This window comes from Rhinatrema bivittatum, chromosome 11 (assembly GCF_901001135.1).
Source record: "Rhinatrema bivittatum chromosome 11, aRhiBiv1.1, whole genome shotgun sequence".
Taxonomy (NCBI): domain Eukaryota; kingdom Metazoa; phylum Chordata; class Amphibia; order Gymnophiona; family Rhinatrematidae; genus Rhinatrema; species Rhinatrema bivittatum.
Window position 1 is genome coordinate 27,819,810 of NC_042625.1, and position 21,372 is coordinate 27,841,181.

The 21,372-nt window shown below is 43.9% G+C and overlaps 1 protein-coding gene across 6 annotated transcripts in view; it reads right to left on the minus strand.

Annotated features, from left to right (window-relative positions):
- Window positions 1-9,129: 9,129 nt before the first annotated feature.
- CMKLR1 (chemerin chemokine-like receptor 1) overlaps window positions 9,130-21,372 on the minus strand; it is a 421,974-nt gene continuing 409,731 nt past the window's right edge. For 4 of the 6 annotated variants that reach the window (XM_029571276.1, XM_029571275.1, XM_029571274.1 and 1 more), the window contains 2 exons: window positions 18,517-18,594; window positions 9,130-10,565 (listed from right to left, as the gene is read on the minus strand). In XM_029571276.1, the coding sequence (XP_029427136.1) occupies window positions 9,434-10,561 (1,128 nt within the window). In that variant the 5' untranslated portion in view covers window positions 10,562-10,565; window positions 18,517-18,594 and the 3' untranslated portion in view covers window positions 9,130-9,433. Of the gene's footprint in view, window positions 10,566-18,512; window positions 18,595-21,372 lie in introns of all 6 variants that reach the window. The other 2 variants (XM_029571273.1, XM_029571277.1) reach the window with 2 other exon arrangements.

Here is a 21,372-nt window from a genome sequence, read left to right on the forward strand (position 1 = left end):
AATAGGATTGCAAGACCTGGCTTCGGATGTCAGCTTCCAGCAGCAGCTTCGTGGCCCTTCCCCAGGGCTACTCGTTCCCCCTGTAGCCTGATCTGCTTTCTACAGCTCGGTGATGATTAAGGATTTGATTCACCTGTGTGCAGGTGCTGGGGAGTTCCGGCCCACCCACCTTCTCAGGCCTCTGCCACAGGGACCCTCCTGGACACTCTGATGGAGAACCCTTGGTCTGTCGAACTGCTTTGCTCTTGCCTGAGGCTGAATTCTCCCATCTCCAGTCAGCGATTTGATTGCCCTTACCCTCCCATCACAATCCTGGAAAATCAGTATCCTGGAACCCGTAGCTCACGCATCTTCCTTCTAATTGTAGAACGCCATCCCCGGAAAAAGAGAGACTAAATGCAAAATAGCAGTAATCTAGCTATAACCAAAGCAGACGTCTGAGTCCTATTTGTATCTGACTGTCCCTATCAACCAGTATTAATTGTGGCGGCCCACTGCATGGACTCCAGCTCAATGATATAAATGTCTGAGACGCTGGCAATTGCCATCAATTTTTTTTTTTTTAAATGTCAACATTTTTTTCCATTGAGTCTCCAAGCCCCACAGCGTCCTCACGCAGACACAAAATCACATTTCCACTACGACCCATAAATGTACAAAGAAAATGTTTATTCATGCCATAAATGGGAAATCTGCAAAGGATAAAGCTTTTATGATAATTATGTATTGTTCATTTTTATATTTATTCGATTCAAATAATAGTCCTCAGGTGAAGTTTAAATATAGTACAAGCAGGATTAAAAGTTTACAATTAAAATATAATCAGTATGCAAATAATTTTACATTTACTTTGCTGAAATGTATATTCATTTATAATTGCATCTGCCCAAAATCTTTGTCACATTTTGTAATAAAGTACTACATACAGATTAAACCTTGTTTTACAACAATGGTCAGATTAAATATATTTCTTTCCTATGTTTATTAATCCAAGAAGTAAAGAAAGATATCCATAACTATAATATCTATTTTATAATAATATTCATTGCAAAAAGAACTCTCCCCAACATATCTTTTGTTTTATTTGAATCATAATCATCTGATCTCAGAGACACATGCAAACTATCTAAAGAGAATTAATGGTCTTTGGGCTTTAAACATTTAGTTCTCACCTGCAGCTCCACATTACTTCCCCTTTCTTATTTTTCCCCATGACCCTCCTCCTTTTGGTTGCAATTCCTTGGCCAAGCTGCTCTCTTCTGAGACCTTCTCCTCCAAGCCTTGGGGGCGTTTATGTGCATCGTGCAGATGGGACAGCACATGACATCTGTACAGCTAAATGGGATGTCATCACAGTGCCGGTTCATTAAGGGATGAATTCTCAAAGAGTTGCATGCATAAAAATGAGCATATATGGACGTAAGTATCCTGTACTTGCACATTCATTATTTTACAAACTCAAAAGTATGTGCATACTTTGGTTCCTCTCACACATATACATGGAAAAAAAAAAAAAAAAAGAGGTGGCCTACGAGCACTCCAGGGCAAGGCCAACAGTTACGCACGTAAGTTGATATTTTTATAAAAGACTTGCTCATCTAATTTTACACCTAATGATCTTGCAAAAATAATAATCAGACTTGTTTATTGTGTAGTATTGGCTGGGTGGAAGGTCTGGGTGAACAGGGGAGGGGAGAGAGGAGTGCAGGCTGAAGAACCAAGAGGGTCTCGATGACCTGGAGAAGGACTGGGCGAACAGGAAGAGGAATCGGAAAAACTGGTGATTTCAATTACGCGCGCAGGTTTTAAAATATACCAACTTCCGTGCATAAATTGGATTTTACATGAGTCCTACTTTATTTTCACGTGTAAAATATATGTGTGTGTATATTTTTTTTAAACTGGCAGGAAAAGTACGTGCGTTCATTCGTTCAATGCATTGAAATGCTCGCTTTCAATGCACTGCAGGTATTCATGCATAAGCATACATAAAGGACATTATTCACCCTAAAGTGTTGCAGTGATGGTTTGTCCTACCGAGAGAGTGACCATGGAAAAGAAGGCTTGACAGAAAAGTATCAGGAGCCACTGGGGGGGATGACTTGCTTAGGTAGAAAGGTTTCCTATCATATGTGGAAACGCTATCTGAACCTTCTCGTGCATTGCAACAGAGGCACAAACTGCAAACATCCAAACATCCAAGTATGTATTATGCAAAGAGGTACAATATCAGAATTATTGTGGCTTTTTTTCCATGAGATGTTTAGTTCAGGTTGTATTACAATTGCTGATACGTTTCAGGTAAATAGGATTAAATGTGGTGTTGGGAGTTACACTGAAATATAGGAGAAAGCGTCAAAGTCAGGTAAGAACTGGAAACCGTTAAAGAAGAAAGAGGCCTAGGAGTAACCACTGCAGATATCTGGAAGGTTGCCAGTGAGCATAAAGAAACAGCAGGAAAAGATGAGCATTTGCTTGGTTGTTTTACAGAGAGATATCATCAGAAAAAAAGGCATATGTCTTGTGCGGGTCACTGGCGGGATCTCACCTTGGGCGCTGTGTTCCTTTCTGGAGGCTGTACCTTCACAAGGACATTGAGAGGATGGGAAGTAGTTTAGAGAGGGGCTGCTAAGCTAGGACAGAGCACGTAACACAAGCCCGACAGAGGAGACTTAAGACATAGGAAGGATAATTTACAGTAGAGCAGATCATCCGGGCAGACTTATGCACGTAACTCTGCTATTGAAAATTCATGGGTACTGCCGGTAGGTGCAGGGTCGTGCATACCTTCAGCAGGTACTACTTTACCTTGTGTACGTTTACACACAGGGCCGGTGCTGAGATATCTGCTGCCCCGTGCAAAACATTACTGACCTGCACCCTCCAAATTTTTGTTGATTTCCCCAATAACCAACACACAATGCATCTGACGAAGTGAACTATCCTGGAAAGCTCATGCGTTAATAAATTGGTTAAGGCTATAAGGTGCCAGCCGACTCCTGTCACTTCAGCACACAACAGAAACTGCCAGTCTTACGCTCTGTCCCCATCCCACTTCTGCTGCCAAAAAAAGCCCTGCTTCCTCCGGCAATCAAAGCTATGAAAATGAACACACTTCCCCCGAACCTATTTTACCCCATCCACAGGTCCAAAATGTTTAAATTGTGAAGGAATGATCCCCAGGTGCTCCTTCCCCATCTACCGGTACATAAAATTGATGCTGGCTGGGCCCTGTAGCAGGCACCAGTTTGATTTACAGAAAAACATGCACTGCTGTGGTGCCAACCAGAAAACCCTGCAAAAAAAGACACTTGGGACCCATATAAGCCTATTGTAATGCTTCATTGGTGTGGGTTTGGTCCTTGGACAGCCAACAGTATAGTAAAAATCCCATACCAGAACAGTACTAACTGCAAGCACTCAAACAGGAATAACCCTATCTATGAAAAGGCAAAAATTACACCAGGCTCTAACACCTCCTATTAGGAGCGCAGAACAAACCAGTCTGCTCTAATTTCCTGCATACAAACTATTCATGCTAGAGGAATACCTCACCTCATTTATACATGCAGAACACAGACAGACCCTCACCAAATACAGAATAAAGAGACCATAAATATAAATAGAAGTGTGCAGACAGAAAGTGAACTGGAGACTGCAACAAGCCAGATTCTGTATGCAATGAAGCAATGGAAAAACATCATGAAACATCACCAATCCTCATAAATCAAACAATAAAATCAAGAAATATAAACCAATCATAATAAGCCATATTTATAAAAAGAATATCACCAAAAAGATGACAAATAGAATATCATCCAATAATTAAGAATCCATATAAAATGTTTTTAAAATGTCCAAACAGCAATAAAATATTTCAAAATAGCAGACACATCAAACACCTAAATTAAAACAAGAAGGGAAAAATACTCGCTTCCCATACCTGAAAAATTTGGATTTTCAGTCAACTTGAGCTTGTCGTGGATTAGTGGGGGTGGCAAAAATGTCTCACCCCCTCCTTCCCCCAAGGCAGGCTCCCATTCACATCCACCCATCCCAGACAGGCTCCCACTCACACCAAACCACCCTCCCGCCTCAGGCAGGCTCCCATACACAACCAAGCAACTATCCTACCCTCTGACTCCTCCATCCCAGGTAGGGTCTCATTCATGACCAGCCTCTCCCCCCCCCCCCCCCCAATCCCAGGCAGGCTCCCATTCACAAGCACTCATTCCAGGCAGACTTTCATTCACATACACACAAATCCCCTAGCCCCATCAGGCAGGTTCCTATTCACTCACACACACACATACACCACCAGGCAGGTTCCTATTCACACACACACACATACCCATCCCCCTACCAGGCAGGCTTCATTCACACACGATATCTATGCAGGCAGGGCCCACAGGTCTTTCTGGCTGCTGCTACCACCTGATGCCTTGTTCCTTGGAAGAGAGAAGGATTCATCGTCTTACAGAATTGTAAGCGTCCTTCCTGCTGCTCCTCCACGTGGGCAGGCCGGCCCACGGTACTCAACACTGGCAGTGCTAGTACTTCCTGTATGCTCATCTCATGTATTGCGAGATGACGATACAGGAAGTAGTAGTACCGTGGAGACAGCCAGCACAAGAGGAGGAATCGTAGAAAGAGCTCCCTGTTTTCTTCTGCTGTTGACTCTGGTGACTGCATGGGCCTCTGTATTCTTCCGCCACTGGTGGGATGGGGGTTCACCGGCGGCTACGTAGGCCTTTTGTTGATCCCTTTCCTGGGCCCCCCCTCCATTGCAGTCTCCGCCCTACCAGGTGTGCCGCCCCGTGCAACTGCACGGTTTGCACACCAGGTCGCACCAGACCTATTTACATGCATACTTGAAAAAATCGCAAGTATGCACGTGGCTTCCCCACCCGGACTTCGCTCTCCCCGAAACACCTCTTGCGAGACCAGGGGGAAGTATATGTGAAATCGTATTCTGTATGCACTTTCCCCCCATACTACCCCCAGGATAATGTTCAATTTATATGCCTGAACTGGGGTTTATGCTCGTAAGTCCTTTAAAAAAATAATCCCCGCAAAATATACTCCCCAAAGGAAAGAAAGGATAGGGGGTATACAGTAGAGAAGTTAAAATATATAGGAGGCAGTCAAATACAGAAGGTGCAGTTTCCACTGAAAAAAATATTGGAGACAAAGGAAGTTGGAGGGAGACATGAAGTTGGAGGGAGAGAGGCTTAGAGAAAATCTTGTTTTACTGAAAGGGTGGCAGATACCTGTAACAAGTGTAAAAGAATTAAAGCATGTTTGGGACAGACATAGAAAGCAATGGCAAGGAATGCTTTAATGATACTAGAAAAGTCGATTTCCTCTCTTACTGTAGCTATTACCAAATCTCAAAAAAGTATTCAAGCTATAGATCCTGTGTTAATTCAACTTGGCTCTAAAATTAAGGAGTTGGACTTAAAAGTTACTTCAGTACAAGAAGTTCAAGCAAAATTATTACAGAGTGAACTTGTTTCCTCAAAAAAAACTTGAAAATATGGAAAATGCCCAGAGATACTTGAATCTCAGGGTATTGAATTTTCCTCATATAAAATTGGTTCCTCTGAGGGATCAATTTAAAAAACACATGCTGGAACTTTTTCAATTACCTATAGAAGCTGTTCCACCAATTTCAAATATCTACTTTGTATCAACAAAAAAGGAAGATCATACAGCACCGGCTAACCTACCTCTGAATACTGATACAGATCTTACAGCATTCTTGGAAACGTCGACAGAAGAACAAATAGATTTTCGTGGAACACTTTTGATAACTTTTGTCTTCTCTGCAGATAGAGATTCTATCTTGAAACTCTTTCTCCGTAATAGAGAAAAATTATTTTTCGGACAAAAGATATGGGTCTATCTGGACATTGTTAGATCTACGCAAATCCATAGAAAGAAGCTTTTGGAAATGTGTCAGGAGGTTAGGCAGCTAGGAGCTAGAGTGACAATTAGATATCAGTGTAAATGTGTGTAAATATAAATAATGCATGTCATATTTGTTTTGAGCCAACTCAGTTACGTTTCTTTTTGGACAACTATAGAACCGAGGGAAATGACTCCTAGCTAGTCCAGGGTATTGTAATGAGTTAAGAATTCCTCCTTATATCCTTTTTTCCTTTTTCTTCTATGGCTGTTCTCGTAAACCTTGGATCTCTCTATTTCCGCTTACAGAATTATGATTATAGGAGATTGAAATGTGAATTTTTGTTTATTTTTTGGTTTATGTAATTTTCCAAGAAAAAGGATGAATGGATATGTTTCAATGTAGTAATTTCTTGTAAAATATGTTTAATAATCATAAATAAAGAATTTAAAAAAAAAGAAAAGAAAGCAGTGGCAAGAACACTACTGAGAGGTTAAATAAACAGCATGGGGGATGGGTTTGCTAGGTGTTGATTGAGTATGGGAAATGTATGCTCATTTATCCAGAATGGTAGAGGCCCAACAAGGAAAGACAACAAGACGGACTTGGAAAAGGAGCGATTACATAGCCTGCAGGTGGTCAGACTCCTATGGTTGATAGCTGGGAGGTATAACTTACCTATAGAAAGGAATAACCGGACAGACTGGAAAGGCCAATTAGTCCTCATCTGCTGACATCTACGATGTTTATTATGTTAGAATGGAGCTCACTGATTTCACTAAATTGGTAAATCCTCCTGAGAATTCAAAACCCACGCTCTTGTTTTTTACTGAAATTATATTTGTGCAAGATCAAAGTGCACTAGCTGTGCTTCCCAAGGCAAGTACACAATGGCCTAATGGTGCCTTAATTAATGGCAAAAAAAAGAAAGTATAAACAAACACATAACTGATCACACTAATGAATGGATGCCAGCTTTCTTGATGCTTATGATCATGCTTTTCTCATTGACTGACAGCTCTAATGCTTATATAAATGAACTCATCATGCTTTCAAAATGCTCTAGAGACTAATATCAAACCATTCAGTGGAATGACAAAAGTACCTTATAGAGGGAGGGAAAACCACAGCTTACTGCAGCAGGGGTCTGGAATATTTGGCACACCATAGAAATCAAGGAAACGTTTCTTAAGCATTCTCAGTCTTCAGTCCCCTACCCAGCCAGTGGGGTTTTCAGGATATTCCTAATGAATATGCATGAAATATATGTGTATGCACTGCCTTCAATGTATGCAAATATAATCACCTACATATTAATTAGGAGGATCCTAAAAACTGAACTGGCTGGGGGGGGGGGGGGGGGGGGTAGGTGGGCAAGGATCCGTATGAGCACTGCCATTGTAATCAAACTTCTCTATTTACACTCAAAAGACTCTGGGTCTAAAGGTTTTACTTCACTATAATACTGTCGTCATTATGTTTGGCTCAATATCTGTAGCTATATCTTATCATGCTTTAAACTTACCGCTGATGCAGGCAATGACATCCAGGACCTGAGTCACATAATAACCCGCAGTTTTCAGTGCAGAAGGAACTTTTTGCTCAATGCATTTTACCCCTAACTAGTAATTGCTAAGATCCACGCCCTTAATTCTGATCTCTGTGTCTGTATTTTGTCATGGTTTGAGTTATTACTGCCTCTGTTCACTAAGTGCAAAAGTGTTTCCTCCCATTTCCAGCTTTATTTATGTTATTTATTTATTATTTTTATATACCGACATTCATCTCAATTGAGATATCACACCGGTTTACATTCAGGTACTGTAGGTACTTCTCTATCCCCAGAGGGCTGTCCGCGATTTTGTGTATATTTTACACTTTGTAGAGTTCACTGTTGCAAACACGAGCATATTGCAGCTCAGTCCCAGACTTAGTTCATTTTAGCACATGGATGACTAGGACTGGACAAACAATGTAATCTGGATACGAAGGCACAAAATTAAAATCAGAAGTGGATCAGCCTGTAGATGTGACCTGGCTGAGATGGCAGTCCCAAATGGAACCATTTCTTGAACACACTTAAAAACAATTATTCCATTTATGTGTCTGTGAAGTTGACCGTGGACTCCTGATTAAAGTGCTGAAATCACGAGTCTGTCTTCCATACAAAAGATCACCTGCTACCTCCACTAAAGGATCATTCAGGTGTTCATGTTGGCTCTCCAGTGAGGAGCCTGCAAGCAAACATGAATAAAGCACTGAAATTTGTATCCAAGGTACCAACTTCACAATTGATCACAGGATAGAAAAGGAAATCCATTATAGGCCACTTTTTATTTTATTTTTTTAACTACACCAATTTCAAAATATTCCTACCTGCACTGCACTAGTAGCTTGCATTCAGGAAGCAATTTACAAGACAGTCAGTAACTGTGAAACACATAAGCAATGTTAGATCATCGACCTTTGTATGTGCCTACCATATCATATAGCAAAATGGAAAATAAAAACAAGGCTACTTCTTTTTTTTTTTTTTTTTTACTATAAAATACAATTTTATTTTATATATAATCTCCAATTCAAAAATAGCCAAAAACAATCTGAAGTCACTGTGGGCAATGCAACATGTGAGGAAGATGGTGAATAGAGAGAATGTGAGGAGACACAGTTAGTTTGATGAAGGTAATTAAATATCTAATTGTGCAGAGGTTTTGGTTAGCATAATGGGAAAGAATCAAAGGCGCACCAGAAAAGATGTGTTTTCACCGAGGATCTGAAAACAAAGCTGGAGTGAATCATTCATAGGGTAAGGCAGAAGCCGTTCTAGACTCTGCGCAGAGAAAATGCTTTCTACCTCTATAAAGCAAGGCTGGAGGTTGTAGGAGGGTTGAAGTCGACTCTGGATGAGCACAGGAAGAAGATGGGGTGGTGGCAAACCTCTGCCCATCATCATAGTTAAAATTAGAGATGTGCATCGTTTTTTGTGTTCATGTCATTCTTCGTTTTTCGGCCGCCATGGAAAATGTCGGGTTTTTTCGGTTCTGGTCTTTTTTTTTTCGCGAAAAATCGATTTTTAGTTAGTGCATGCTAATTCCCCGTTAGTGCGCACTAACAAAAAGTAACAAAATCTAACGGTTTTTGTTAGTGCGCACTAAAGGGGAGTTAGCGCACATTGACTCCCGTTAGTGCGCACTAATCGGAAAAACTAATTTTTGCGAAAAAATGGGAAAATCCCGATCTTTTTCGGGCTCCCTGATACATACCGAATTGGACAATTTCGTTGAAATTTTCCAATTCGGCAAAATCGAATGCACATCTCTAGTTAAAATACCCTGAGATTCTCAGCCAGAAAAGAGGGGGCAGGGGGATTACCAAGTGATAACAACAAGTCCTTTTATTTCATAGCTGTGAGTAATATGCTTCCTAAATTTATATTGTTTATTAGCTAACTATGCCATGCTTCCTGGGATTGCATATGCTTAATCTATTCCAATTCTTCCCATAACCATGAGGAAGCACAAACAGTCAGGCTGTGGCAGAGAACGGCGATATCTCTTCCATCCGAACCACAGTCGTTGAATCTCCGAGCTGGGCTATGCTTTCCTTTTCAGTCACTGAAGAAGCCTTTGAGAAGTTTCTGTGAGTGACCCGTGAATGGGCAGTGTCCTCGCTTAATGCATTCTCAAGCCTGGACAGGATGCTCATCTTAAACTTCTTAAAATCTTGACCCATGAAGACATAAAGGATAGGATTCATGCAGCTATTGGTGGAGGCGAGGGCAGTTACAATGGGGATCCCAAATCTGAATACTGAAAGAGGTAACGCTGCATGCTTCGTCTCCAAGATGAACAGTACATGGTAAGGCGACCAGCATACGAAAAAGGCCACAATGATGACTAAAATAATTTTGAATGGTTTTCTGGATTTGGTTAGCCTGTTTCTTTTAAGTTTAAATATGAGAACAATATAACTGACTGTGATTATTGTAACAGGAATAACATACCCAATGGCAAAGCGCAGTAAGATTATGCTTCTGTGTCTTGTCTCTCCAAGATCCGTGTTGGTGTTGTTTAAGGAGTAGTTACTGAAGCAAGAAGTCTTGCCATTGCCTTTGGTTACAGTGTCACGAAAAAACAGTGAAGGCGAACTCAAGAATATGCCAACAGCCCAGGCCACCATGCAGAGGAGGCAAGCTAATTTATTGGTCCGATGGTTTTGTGACCAGACTGGATAAATCACAGAAAAGCATCGATCTAGGCTAATGATGGTTAACAAAAGCACGCTGGTGAACATGTTCAGGATCAGAATGAAGGAAGTCAGCTTGCACATGACTTTCCCAAAAATCCAATGGAAATCCATAGCAGTGTATGCAATCGTTAGAGGGAGGAAGGACGTGAAGAGAAAGTCAGCGATGGCCAGCTGCAGAAGGTAAATGGCATGGACTGTTTTTTTCATCCTGAAACCTATGATGGCAATGACTACACCGTTCCCCAGCACCCCCAGTATGCAGGTGAAGCTGTAGATCACAACTGAGAGGATCCGGAAAGCAAATTCTTTGTCACCTTCTGAACTGGTTGGTTTTGTAACAACTTCTGGAATAGTTTCATAGTCATAATACCCAGAGTAACTGTAAATTGCAGTGGTGAACTCCATTAATCTGAAAATAATCAAACTTTAGTTAGGCATTGATTTCATTTTGAGTTTTCATATGAATGTTCATGCTATGACTTTTTTGTTTATATTGTGTCATACATTGGGATAAGGCTAACACCCTCCTGTTATTTATCACTAAGGAGCAGGGCCAGTGCTAGCTTTTATGCTGCCCTCTGCAAACAATTACTGTGCTGCCCCCCCCCCCCCCCCATTTCATTCAGTCTCTGTCCCAGGCCCGTCAAATAAAGCCCGGCTCCCTGCTGCAATCTATATTTTAAAAACTGACCCCCGCCCCCCCGAACCCATGGATAGGGAAGGGTATTAGGTGCCCTAGGCAAGCCTTCAGCCTTGCACACACGCCACTCCCCACCCCGACCCACACACTCCCACACCCTTTACAGACACACACAGTTAAATTATGCATTTATAAAAAAAATTTGCATGACCTTCAAAAGTAAAGATTTCTGAAGCAAATATATCACTTACAGCCTGCATATTATATCTACATGCACTGCTGTGGTGCCAACCAGAAAACTGCAAAAAAGACACTTGGAACTCCTATGGAATTAGACTTTTTGTAATGTGTGTTGGGTGTGAGCTTGGCCCTCAGAAAGCCATGAATAAACAGAATTACCATTACAATATAGTAAACCTCCCACACCAAAACAACCCTAACAAACTTATCTAAGAAAAGGCAACACTGCACATATTACACCAGGCCCTAGAACACCAATACATCTCTTATTAAGAAACCAGGCTGCTATAGATCCCTACCCAGAAATTACATGCCAGCAAAACACCTCACCTTGGACACATATGCAGAACACAGAGGGATCCTGACCAAATACAGAATAAAGAGATCAGAAAGTATAAACAGAAATGTGCTGAGAAGAACTGAAGTGGAGCCCACAACAAGCCAGCCTCTGAATGCAGAGCAACAATGGAAAAACAGAAACATTACCATTCTTCATAAAACATTAAATAATAAAATCAAGAAATATAAATCATCCATAATAGTAAAATCATATTCATAAAAAGAATATTTCAAACCAGTTAATGAATAGAATATTAAAAATGTCCCCAAACACCAATACAATATTTCAAAACATCTGATGAATAAAAAATCCAATACTTAAAATATGTTCTCTTCTCCCCCCAAAAAATAAATATTTCGAAAGAGCAGAATCATCAAATTACACCCAATAATTAAAACTAATAAGGATTAAAAAGCTCCTGCTCTCCATACCTGGGAGGTATGGAGGTGATTTCCAGTCACCCTGAGATTGTCATGGATTGTGGGAGGTAGGACCACACAAATTTTATCTTCTGTCACATACACACGCACAATTACACATTCATTCTCTCACACACTCCCTCTCTCTCACATACACAGGCTCCATTTCCCTCACAGATACATTATGTGTGTGTTTGTGCATGCCTATGAGAGCCTATACGTGACACACAGACTTTCATAGGCATGCAAACATACACGCACACACAAGTACACAGGCTCTCACACAGACAAACACACACACACACACATAGGCTCTTATACAGTCACGTGCACACACACACACACTGGCTCTCACACAGACAAACACACACACACCCACACAGGCTCTCACTAGTATTGCCAACTAGCTCCAGATTTTCAGGACAGGTTCGTCCGGTCCTGGTTTTACTCCATTGCATGCTGGGGCTTATTCTGATTTCCCTATTGCATTCCCTAAGTTAATCAAGTACATGAATGCAGGGGAGTAAAACCAAGATCGGAGCAACCTGTCCTGAAAATCTGGAGCCAGCTGGCAACCCTAGTTCTCACAGATACACCCAGGCTCTCACTCATTCACACACATATACAAGCTCAAACACATAGGCACATGGCCTCTTCTTGTCATTGGGCCATGGTGGGATGAGCTCCACTGAAGTCCCGCGGGTCTCCTGTTTGCTTCAGCCGTGGTGGGATGGCCTCCACCATGGCCTACCAGCCTTCCTGCTTGTGGGGGTGAGGGGGAGCGGAAGTGGTGTGCACCTGCGAGAAACGTTGTGTGCGTGTGCGCACACACATGCAAGGGAACACTGGGCCTCTCATGTTCAGCTGCTGGCGGACTCTCTCCTTCTTCGGCTGTCGGCAGGTTAGGCTCTGCCACAAGCCCCATGGTTTCTCCTGCTGCCGCTGGCCCGCTGCCCCCCCCCCCCCCCCCCCGGGTGTGCTACCCCGTGCAAATGCACAGTCTGCACACCCGGTTGCACCGGGCCTGCTAAGGACAGGACAAGACAGGATACACTTTTATACTGTTTGTGTATGGACCCTTTCCTTTGACTGCCAACTAAACATAGATAACAGACTTTTTAAAATCATTTACTTTTCTATTTTTCTAATATTTTTACAAACAAAAGGAAATAATATTAAAAAATTCAATGAAAGGTAAAAAACACCATAAATATCTTACCTTACAACAAAATTCAGGTCAGATATTAGTTTAAGTTACTATGACTATGTTACGTGCCCCGCCTGCAGCCGTCCCGCGCACGGGCCTTCTCGGTTCCACAGCGGGTCCCGGGATGACCTCCCTCGCGGTAGTTGCCAGCCCTGCCAGGCCCCGGCCTCCCGCGGCGTTGGTCGCCAGGCCTTCCTCTGCGCGCCAGGCCTCACGCCAAGGCTCGGCGTCCTCTGCCATGTTAGCCACGCCCCTACGCACGTGCGGACTGCCCGGACTCATGTAGGACCAGGGGCGGGTCTTAGCTCCGCGGCGCACCCTGATTGATCCCTCGATATAAGGAAGTTCCTGTCTATGCTTCCTTGCCTTGGCAATCGGGTCGGTTTGCTCTAAGATTACCTCTGCGTTCATTCCTGCTCTTGCCTGTTCCTAGTCTCGTTCCAGGATCCTTCTGTTCCAGTTCTGTTCCTGACTTGTTCCTGCATCCTAGTTCCTGCATCCTGCTTGTTCCTGTGTTTGTCTGTCTGTACCCAGGTAGTACCCGCGGACTGTCTTACTGGTACTGACCTCAGCTTGCTCCTGACCTGCCTGCCTGTCTGCCGCCTGCCTCAAGACCTCAGCCTGCCTCTGACCTCATCTGACCTCTGGTGCCTGACCCCTGCTTTATTGACCCTTCCTCGGACTGACCTCTGGGGATCTTGACCTTTGCCTTCCTGACCTTGTCTCCAGATTCTGGCTCTGTTTCTCGCCTTGTCATCACCAACTCTGTTCTGGTTCTCCTTGTTCCAACCAGCCTCCAAATTCGAACCCGATCGCGCTCCCCCTGTGTCCGTGGGCACGCTGGACTTCCATTCTCTCAAGAGACCCTGCGAGGCCCACCTAAGTCCAAGCAGCCCGGGTCCCTACGTGCTCCTCCTGGGGGGGACCTCGGGCTTCCAGTGATGAAGCTCTTCACAGCCTCTGTCTCCTCCAGTGCTCCGCCCCCTGGGGGCAGTTACCTCCTGTTCCCTTTCAGGAGACGTTCCTTCACTGTCCCTGGACAAGGGTCCACCCCCGAGCGCAACAGACTAATCCACTTATGAAGCTTGGAGTTGGTTTAGATTGGGGTAAGGATCAGAATTATGATTATAAGTTTTTCAAAAAGATGTAGATTGGCTTGATCCTGTCCAAACTGTTTGACACTGAAACTCTTAGAGCTCTAACACACTATCACTATAGTATTTAGATTTATATTCCGCTTTTTTGCACTTTTTTCAGCACTTCAAAGTGGATTACATTCAGGTACTGTAGGTATTTTCCTATCCCCAAAGGGCTCATAATCTAAGTTTGTACCTGAGGCAATGGAGGGTAAAAGTTACTTGCCCAAGGTCACAAGGAGCAACAGCGGGACTCGAATAATCACAGTATAATCACAGTGAAAAACAATGTTCCTTTATATTAACGATAAGGAGGTAATTTTGAAAGGAAAACATAAATGTAACATACTATCATACAGGCCGATACAGTAAAACCCGCAAGACAGCCGGTGCTCCGAGGCGAGTGCCCGCTCTCCCGACGCACGCCCAGGACACTCTCCTGGGCACGCGATCAAGTATTTAAATGAGTCCCGCTGTAGCTTCTTGTGTCCCTAGCGCCTCCTTTTTGACAGAAGCGGCGGCTGTCAGCGGGTTTGACAGCCGACATTCAATTTTACCGGCGTCGGTTCTCAAACCCGCTGACAGCGACAGGTTTGGAAAATAGTCACCGGCTAAATTGAGCGTCCATCTTCCGACCCGCAGGACGATTTTTAATTTTTTTTTACTTTTGGGGCCTCCGACTTAATATCGCTATGATATTAAGTCGGAGGGTGTACACTTTCCCGGTGCCGGCAGAAATTAACGCCTGCCTTTGGGCAGGCATTAATTTCTGAGAGTAAAATGTGTGGCTTGGCTGCACATTTTACTTTCTGAATCGCACGGGAATAACTGATAGGCCCATCAACATGCATTTGCATGTTGCGGGCGCTATTAGTTTTGGGGGGGGTTGGCCACGCGTTTTCGACGCGCTATTACCCCTTACTGTATAAGGGGTAAAAATAGCATGTTGAAAACGTGCAGCCAAACCGGGGCTAAAGGTGTGCTCAGCTGAGCGCACCATACTATATCGGCCTGATAGAAATTTTCAAAAGCCCACTTACCCACATTAAGTGGTCAAACCTATTGACAATTGATTAGCACATATTGTAGCAATTTTCAAAGGCTTTTCTGCTGCCCCATATGAAAGGACAGCGTTGTAACATTGCATCGAAAGCTTGTTTGTAGCGTTGTGTGAAGTGGAGTAGCCGCCTCGTGGTGAGCGCAGTGAGGCTAGAAATCAGGGCGACCAGGGTTCAAATCCCTCTCCTGCTCCTTGTGACCTTGGGCAAGTCGCTTCGCCCTCCATTACCTCAGGAGCACATTTAGCCCTCTGCAAATAAGGAAATGCCTACAGTACCTGCATGCAATCCACTGAAGTACCAAAAAGCAGACTTGCTAGTGGTGTTGGAAATGGGGGAGGCCGATAGCTGGAAGGAGAAAATGACCGGGGAGGAGCAGACTTTCCATATTCCAAGGCTTCCCCATCCATAAAATTCAGCGAGGCCCCATGGGGGAAGGGGCGTTGACCCTTGTTCTCTGCTTACAGCAAAGTTCCCAAGAGGCTAAGCTAAAATTGATATGTAGCTGATTACTCGGTGTTAATTATGTGAAAAAGATGGAAATCAGTCAATTTGATTGCCAATTCAGCCTTCACCAGAAATGCTGTTGTTGCTGCAAATCACTAGTCCAGTAAAATGTTTGAACAGACTATTTCAGCGAATAGTATGTGATGTGTGCATACAACTTTATTCCAAGAGGGAGATTCCTGTGGATATTATTTAAGAAAATGACTGTAAATGAGACCTAGAATCACCTACCAGATGAGGCTACGACTTTGGAAGCAGCATCGTTCTTCTTTTTTATAGCTTTATTGTTATTTTGGATGCAGTACCAACATGGTGGGAACCTGGCTTCCCAAGTTAGTGCATCACATGACCCTGCCGGGATTTCCTGCCCCCAATAACATGACAAGCTTTGGAGCTCATTGCTCGCCTTCCCAAGGCCATGCTCAAGGTGAGTTTCATTTCAAGGAGACTAAGTGGTCCTCTGCCCCCCCGAAGCTTGTAATCTAAGTTGTTACCTGGGGCAATGGAAAGCAAAAGTGACTTGCCGAAGATCACACGGGGCTTCCCAAGTTCTCATTCGGGCCGATGCAATAAAGTGTGCCCAGCCTAGCACACAGGTTAACAAAGGATTGGACACATGTTTTGGACGCACTAGATTAGCCCCCGATGCAATAAGGGATCAGCGCGGCCAAAACAAGGCATAGTTAATAGCACTCATCACATGTAAATGCCATGTAGATGAGGCTATCAGCTATTACCTCCCTGATGCAAAAGGTCGCTATGCATTGACACGAACTTTTTAACTGTCAAATTTAATGCCTGTCCCGGAGCTGGCGTAAAGTCTTGCCGCGCAACAAGGGCTAAAGAAGAAAAAACAAAAATACTGCTTTTCTGTGGTTCCTCCCACTTAGTATCATCGTGACATAAAGTAGAAGGAGCCGCAGAAAGCAGCAGCATGAAAAAAATAAAAAGGCTTAACGGAAAAAAAAAATTTTTGGACGATGGGGTAGATTTTCAAAGGGTTACGCGCGTAAGATACGTGCGTAACCCCCAAAAACCTACCCCTGCGCGAGCCGAGCCTATTTTGCATAGGCTCAGTGGGATGCGCATGCCCCGGGAAGCGCGTATGCCCCGGGGCTTCAAAAAATGGGCGGTCCGGGGTGGGGGCGGGGCCGCGGTCCGAGGGCGTGTCCGGGGGCATGGCCGAGTGCACCGACACAGCGGCCTGTGTCGGGGTCTGGCGCACTGGCAGGCGTAACTCTACGAAACAAGGTGGGGGGGGGGAGGATTTAGGTAGGGCTGGGGGTGGATTAGATAAGGGAATGGAGGGAAAGGTGGGGGGTGGGACCAAAAAAAAGTTCCCTCCAAGGAGGGAACGGGGAAAGCCATCGGGCCTCCCCTAGGGCTCGGCGTGCACAAGTGTGCACCCCGTTGCGCGCGCCGACCCTGGATTTCATAACATGCGCGCGGCACCGTGCGCACAATATAAAATCGTGTGTATATTTGTGCGAGCTGGGTAGTACGCACAAATGTACCCGCGCGCGCAAAATTTAAAATCGGCTCCACAATGAATATACACCATCAGTATACACGCTCCAGGCTGTGTATACTGTGCCGGTAAATTAGCTGCCACAGGATATAATGGACACTTGCATTGGGCATCCATTTTTGTAACCCGCACACAGTCATGTCTCCTGGGGTCCCGATGCCAAGGACACGCTAGGGGCGCACAATTTATCCCTAGCGCGTCCTTTTAAGTGCAGCAGCTGATTTTATTATTGCATTGGGCGGCCAGGAGAGGTGGATATGCGTGCGTTGAAAAAACGGGCACCCAGTTTGGAAGCACGTTTTTTCGCGCATGATATTGCATCGGCCCTTCTGCCCATTGCTCTAACCACTAGGTCGCTCCTCCACTTGCAATAATTAGCTATGGTAGAGAGAATAACAATGATTAGCAGTACGAAAAGAACATTCTAACATTGGTCAATAGTCAATTGTACTATTCTGAAATGAAAACGTTCGCAGTATCAGAAACTATCAAAAGGAATGCTAAGAGACAGTCCATTGGCTCAGCAGCTAGTGCTGCACACTACTGTATGCATGACTCGGGTTAAAATCCTGGGTCAGGTTTTCTGTTCCTCTGCCATCCCCTGGTGAGGAGCAGGGAAGTAAGCCTCAGCCTTCCTCAACAGTAACACATGGAGGCAGGAGTTTAGAGTGGAAAGGAATCGATGGTTGATGTCTCTCCCCTACTCCCACCCTGCTGATACAACTCCATTATTGCTCTCTGCTTTAATGGCAGGGGGAAAAGAGGAAAAGGGAAATTAGTTTCAGACAGCAACCAACAAGAACATTGAATTTTATAGTCTGGGAAAACAAATAAGCATGGGGGGAAATTTGCTGATGTGGCTGTTGCTACCCTTAACCAATAGCTTGTGTTGCAACTCCAACATTGCTCTCTGCTTCAACGGCAAGAGCTAACAGGGAACTGGACTCAGAGCAACCAACAAGGGCCCTGACATTTGACGGTTTGGGAAACTAAGTATGGAGGTAACTTGTATGGCACAGCAGATGCTACCGTGAGCTTGCTGGGCAGACTGGATGGACCATTTGGTCCTTTTCTGCCGTCATTTCTATTTCGTAGCAATGGCTGGACACAGTTAGGAGTGGAATATAAACATAGGGGGGAAGAAACACCCTGCCTAGTTACAAATCAAGGCCCACGGCAGCATATGCACAATAGAGGCCATTCCCAATGGCGATGGAAGCCCAAAAGGAGCCTTGAAGGAAGTCCCAGGCCAATAAAAAGAGAAAGGAAAGGAACACTGACCTACCAGAGGTACCGCTGGGAGGAAGACGTCGGAGCTATATGGATAGCAGGGAGTTTGAAACAGATGTGAAACAGCTGCAGTCTGAAAAAGAACAGACAATAGTTTGGTAGCTGACCTTTTTGCTTACGTCATAGGACTTTAGTAGCATCACCTCCCGCTTGGCTGGGGCTAGGGTTTAGGTCCCGGAGGAAGGGAAAAGAAAAATTAGGAACGTCTATAGCAATGTCATGAAACTTTGAAAACGTGGCCTGCAAAAACAAAACATACATGCACTGTGCTGTTGTGTTATCAAATGGAGGGGGCGGGGGGGCTGTAATTCTGTAACGTGTGCAAACATTACAGCAATTTTCAGAGTGGACGTGTACGCATAGGTCTTCTTTGAAAATGATCCTGGCAAAACCACATGCAAATAATTACACCTGCAATTTGCCGGGAAAATGTATGCGCATACTCAAAACGTATTGCACGAATGTCCCAGATTCCACCTCCTGGAACGCCTCTCCCCTATGTGTATAAAATGATGTGCACGCACTGTGTCTAGGCCTCACTTTTCATACTGAATTGGCTGCGCAGTTTCCTAAAGGGTCGTGTCTGTGGTAGAAGCACTTCTTTGCCCACAACAGTCCCTTTGGAAATCTCCCTCCCTAGGGTTAATAGAAAAGTGAATTAAACTGAAATGGTGTTAATGTCTGAACGTATCTACAGCAGGTTTACATGCAGCCACGTTAGTCACACTGCCAACACTATATACACTTTAAAGACATTTCAGCACAAATCCTAAACATGAAATCCAAAGTCAGAGGCTCTTCGAGCAGTCCATCTTTGATTATTCTCCTTATACATACAGTTCATGATTTATTAGTAGTATTCCTTATCTTGAATAGGTTACTGACTGAATTCAATATATACCCATATTCAGTAAGATTTGCCACAAAGAAAGCGATCCTCCCTGGGAAACTCATCTGGTTGGATTCTCTGATTTCAGGAGAAGTGAGGCAATAAACCAATCCCTTACACGGCGAGGGCAATTTCAAATAGCCCACATGCACTTTTAGCTTCATTCCTGTGGGTGTGTTTTGGTCCGGGGAAGGAAGACTGCGCACACACAACAGATTTCCAAATGTGTGCACGATATTTATGTTTCCCTGCTCGTCCGTCGTGCTTGGCACCTGAGGGAGGCGCCGCCATTTTCAAAGGAAAGGAAAGTGGGCAGGAGCGAGAGGGGGGCAATTGTTCTCACCCTTTCCGCCGCTGCCACCGCCAAACCCCCATGGAAGGGTAAGTGGGGGGCCGGGGAGGTCACTGGTCCTGCCGATTTTTGAAGGGGGCGGGAGGGGTGTTGGAGAAATCCCGGCTAAGCCCAAGCTGGGCCCAGCTAAGCTCAGCCAGGTAGACCAGGGCAAGGGCATGCTCGGAGGGTCCAAGGGAGACCCCCCCCAGTTCCAGCCCCAAAGATTGTCCTTGGGCAGGGGAGAGGGTGGCATGTTTTAGGGAGGATTTATATACGATTTATAAAAAAAAACCCCTCCCACAATGAAAAAGCAAACCCAATGAAAATTTTGGGCATCCTCCTCCCTATAAATTTTGTGCAGGCAATGAGTAGCCCAGACAAAATGTAGCCAAAGATCAAATGATGTTGTGTCCGGCTAACTCCATAACTCCAGACAAACCCTTTGCATATCAATGTTATTGAGGGCAATATAGTCAGATGTGATAATCTAGGTCATTATCATGTATTAATGAAAGCATGGTAAGGGCCCATATTATTCACATTCAAATTAGATTTTAGCCAATAGAGCATGAGAGGTAGTAAAATTTATCAAGATAAGGGCTCTGCGTTGAAACTTGTGCTTTTTTTCACGCATTACTTCATTATGTGAACATGGCTATTGAGGTGATTTACATAATTATGCAGCATGTTAACTAGTTTTGTATATATTTTGCGGGGAACTTTGTAATTGGTAAATAATGTGTGGAAAATCAGCAAATAGCAAATGGAAAAGTCTGCAAATGCAATAGTGCGTATTATTGGCCTTTTTTTTTTTTTTTGCACGTTAACACCTTTGAGAAGTGCAGTGGACTTTAATAAGATGGCCTCTTAATGGTTTACTATTCTCCTAAGGAGGGCACATTTAAAAATTCATACTGGGGCTTTGTGACAGGGCCAGGGGAAGGGTAGGAGCAACCAGATTAAAAGAGAGGTCTCCCGCCTAGGTCAGCCAAAGGAACTTCCCATTATTTCAGCAGGAGTATTCCTAGGGGAGCACCACAAGGCTGCAGTTCAAATTTGACATCCTCTATTGGGAAAGAGGTACTAAGAAGTGCTATAGCAAACACCAAACAAACAGAGGCTTAAAAATGAAAATGAAATTATATTTCAAGCACCATTCATAACCATCACGCATACAGAATCTATGATTCACTCGCTTTATACCTTGTAACCAGTCTGCAGGGAGCCAGATAGTAATCTTGCATAAACAAACTGTAATGCATATCAGTGAAGCAGGATATTACAGCACAAGAGTGTTAAGTTCTGCTCTACTTAGTGGTTAGATTAAGATTTGAAGCCTAATTAAAGAATGGCTTGGTCTTTTATTGACGTGCTAACGACCACCGCAGGCTGCATGCTGGGTCCTGAAGGCCCACATTTGAATTCGAAAATGATCATTTGAATTTTAAATGCATTTGTGAACATTGGCATTACAAAAAAAAAATAAAAATCCAAGACTAGAACAAGAGCAACACGAGTCCAATAAACATAAATGTGGTGTGAAAGTCATACAATATTAGTAATGCTATCGTTAATAAATGGGTTTTTATCAAACACCTATTAATCAAATCAGCAGCATCCCATTGTGC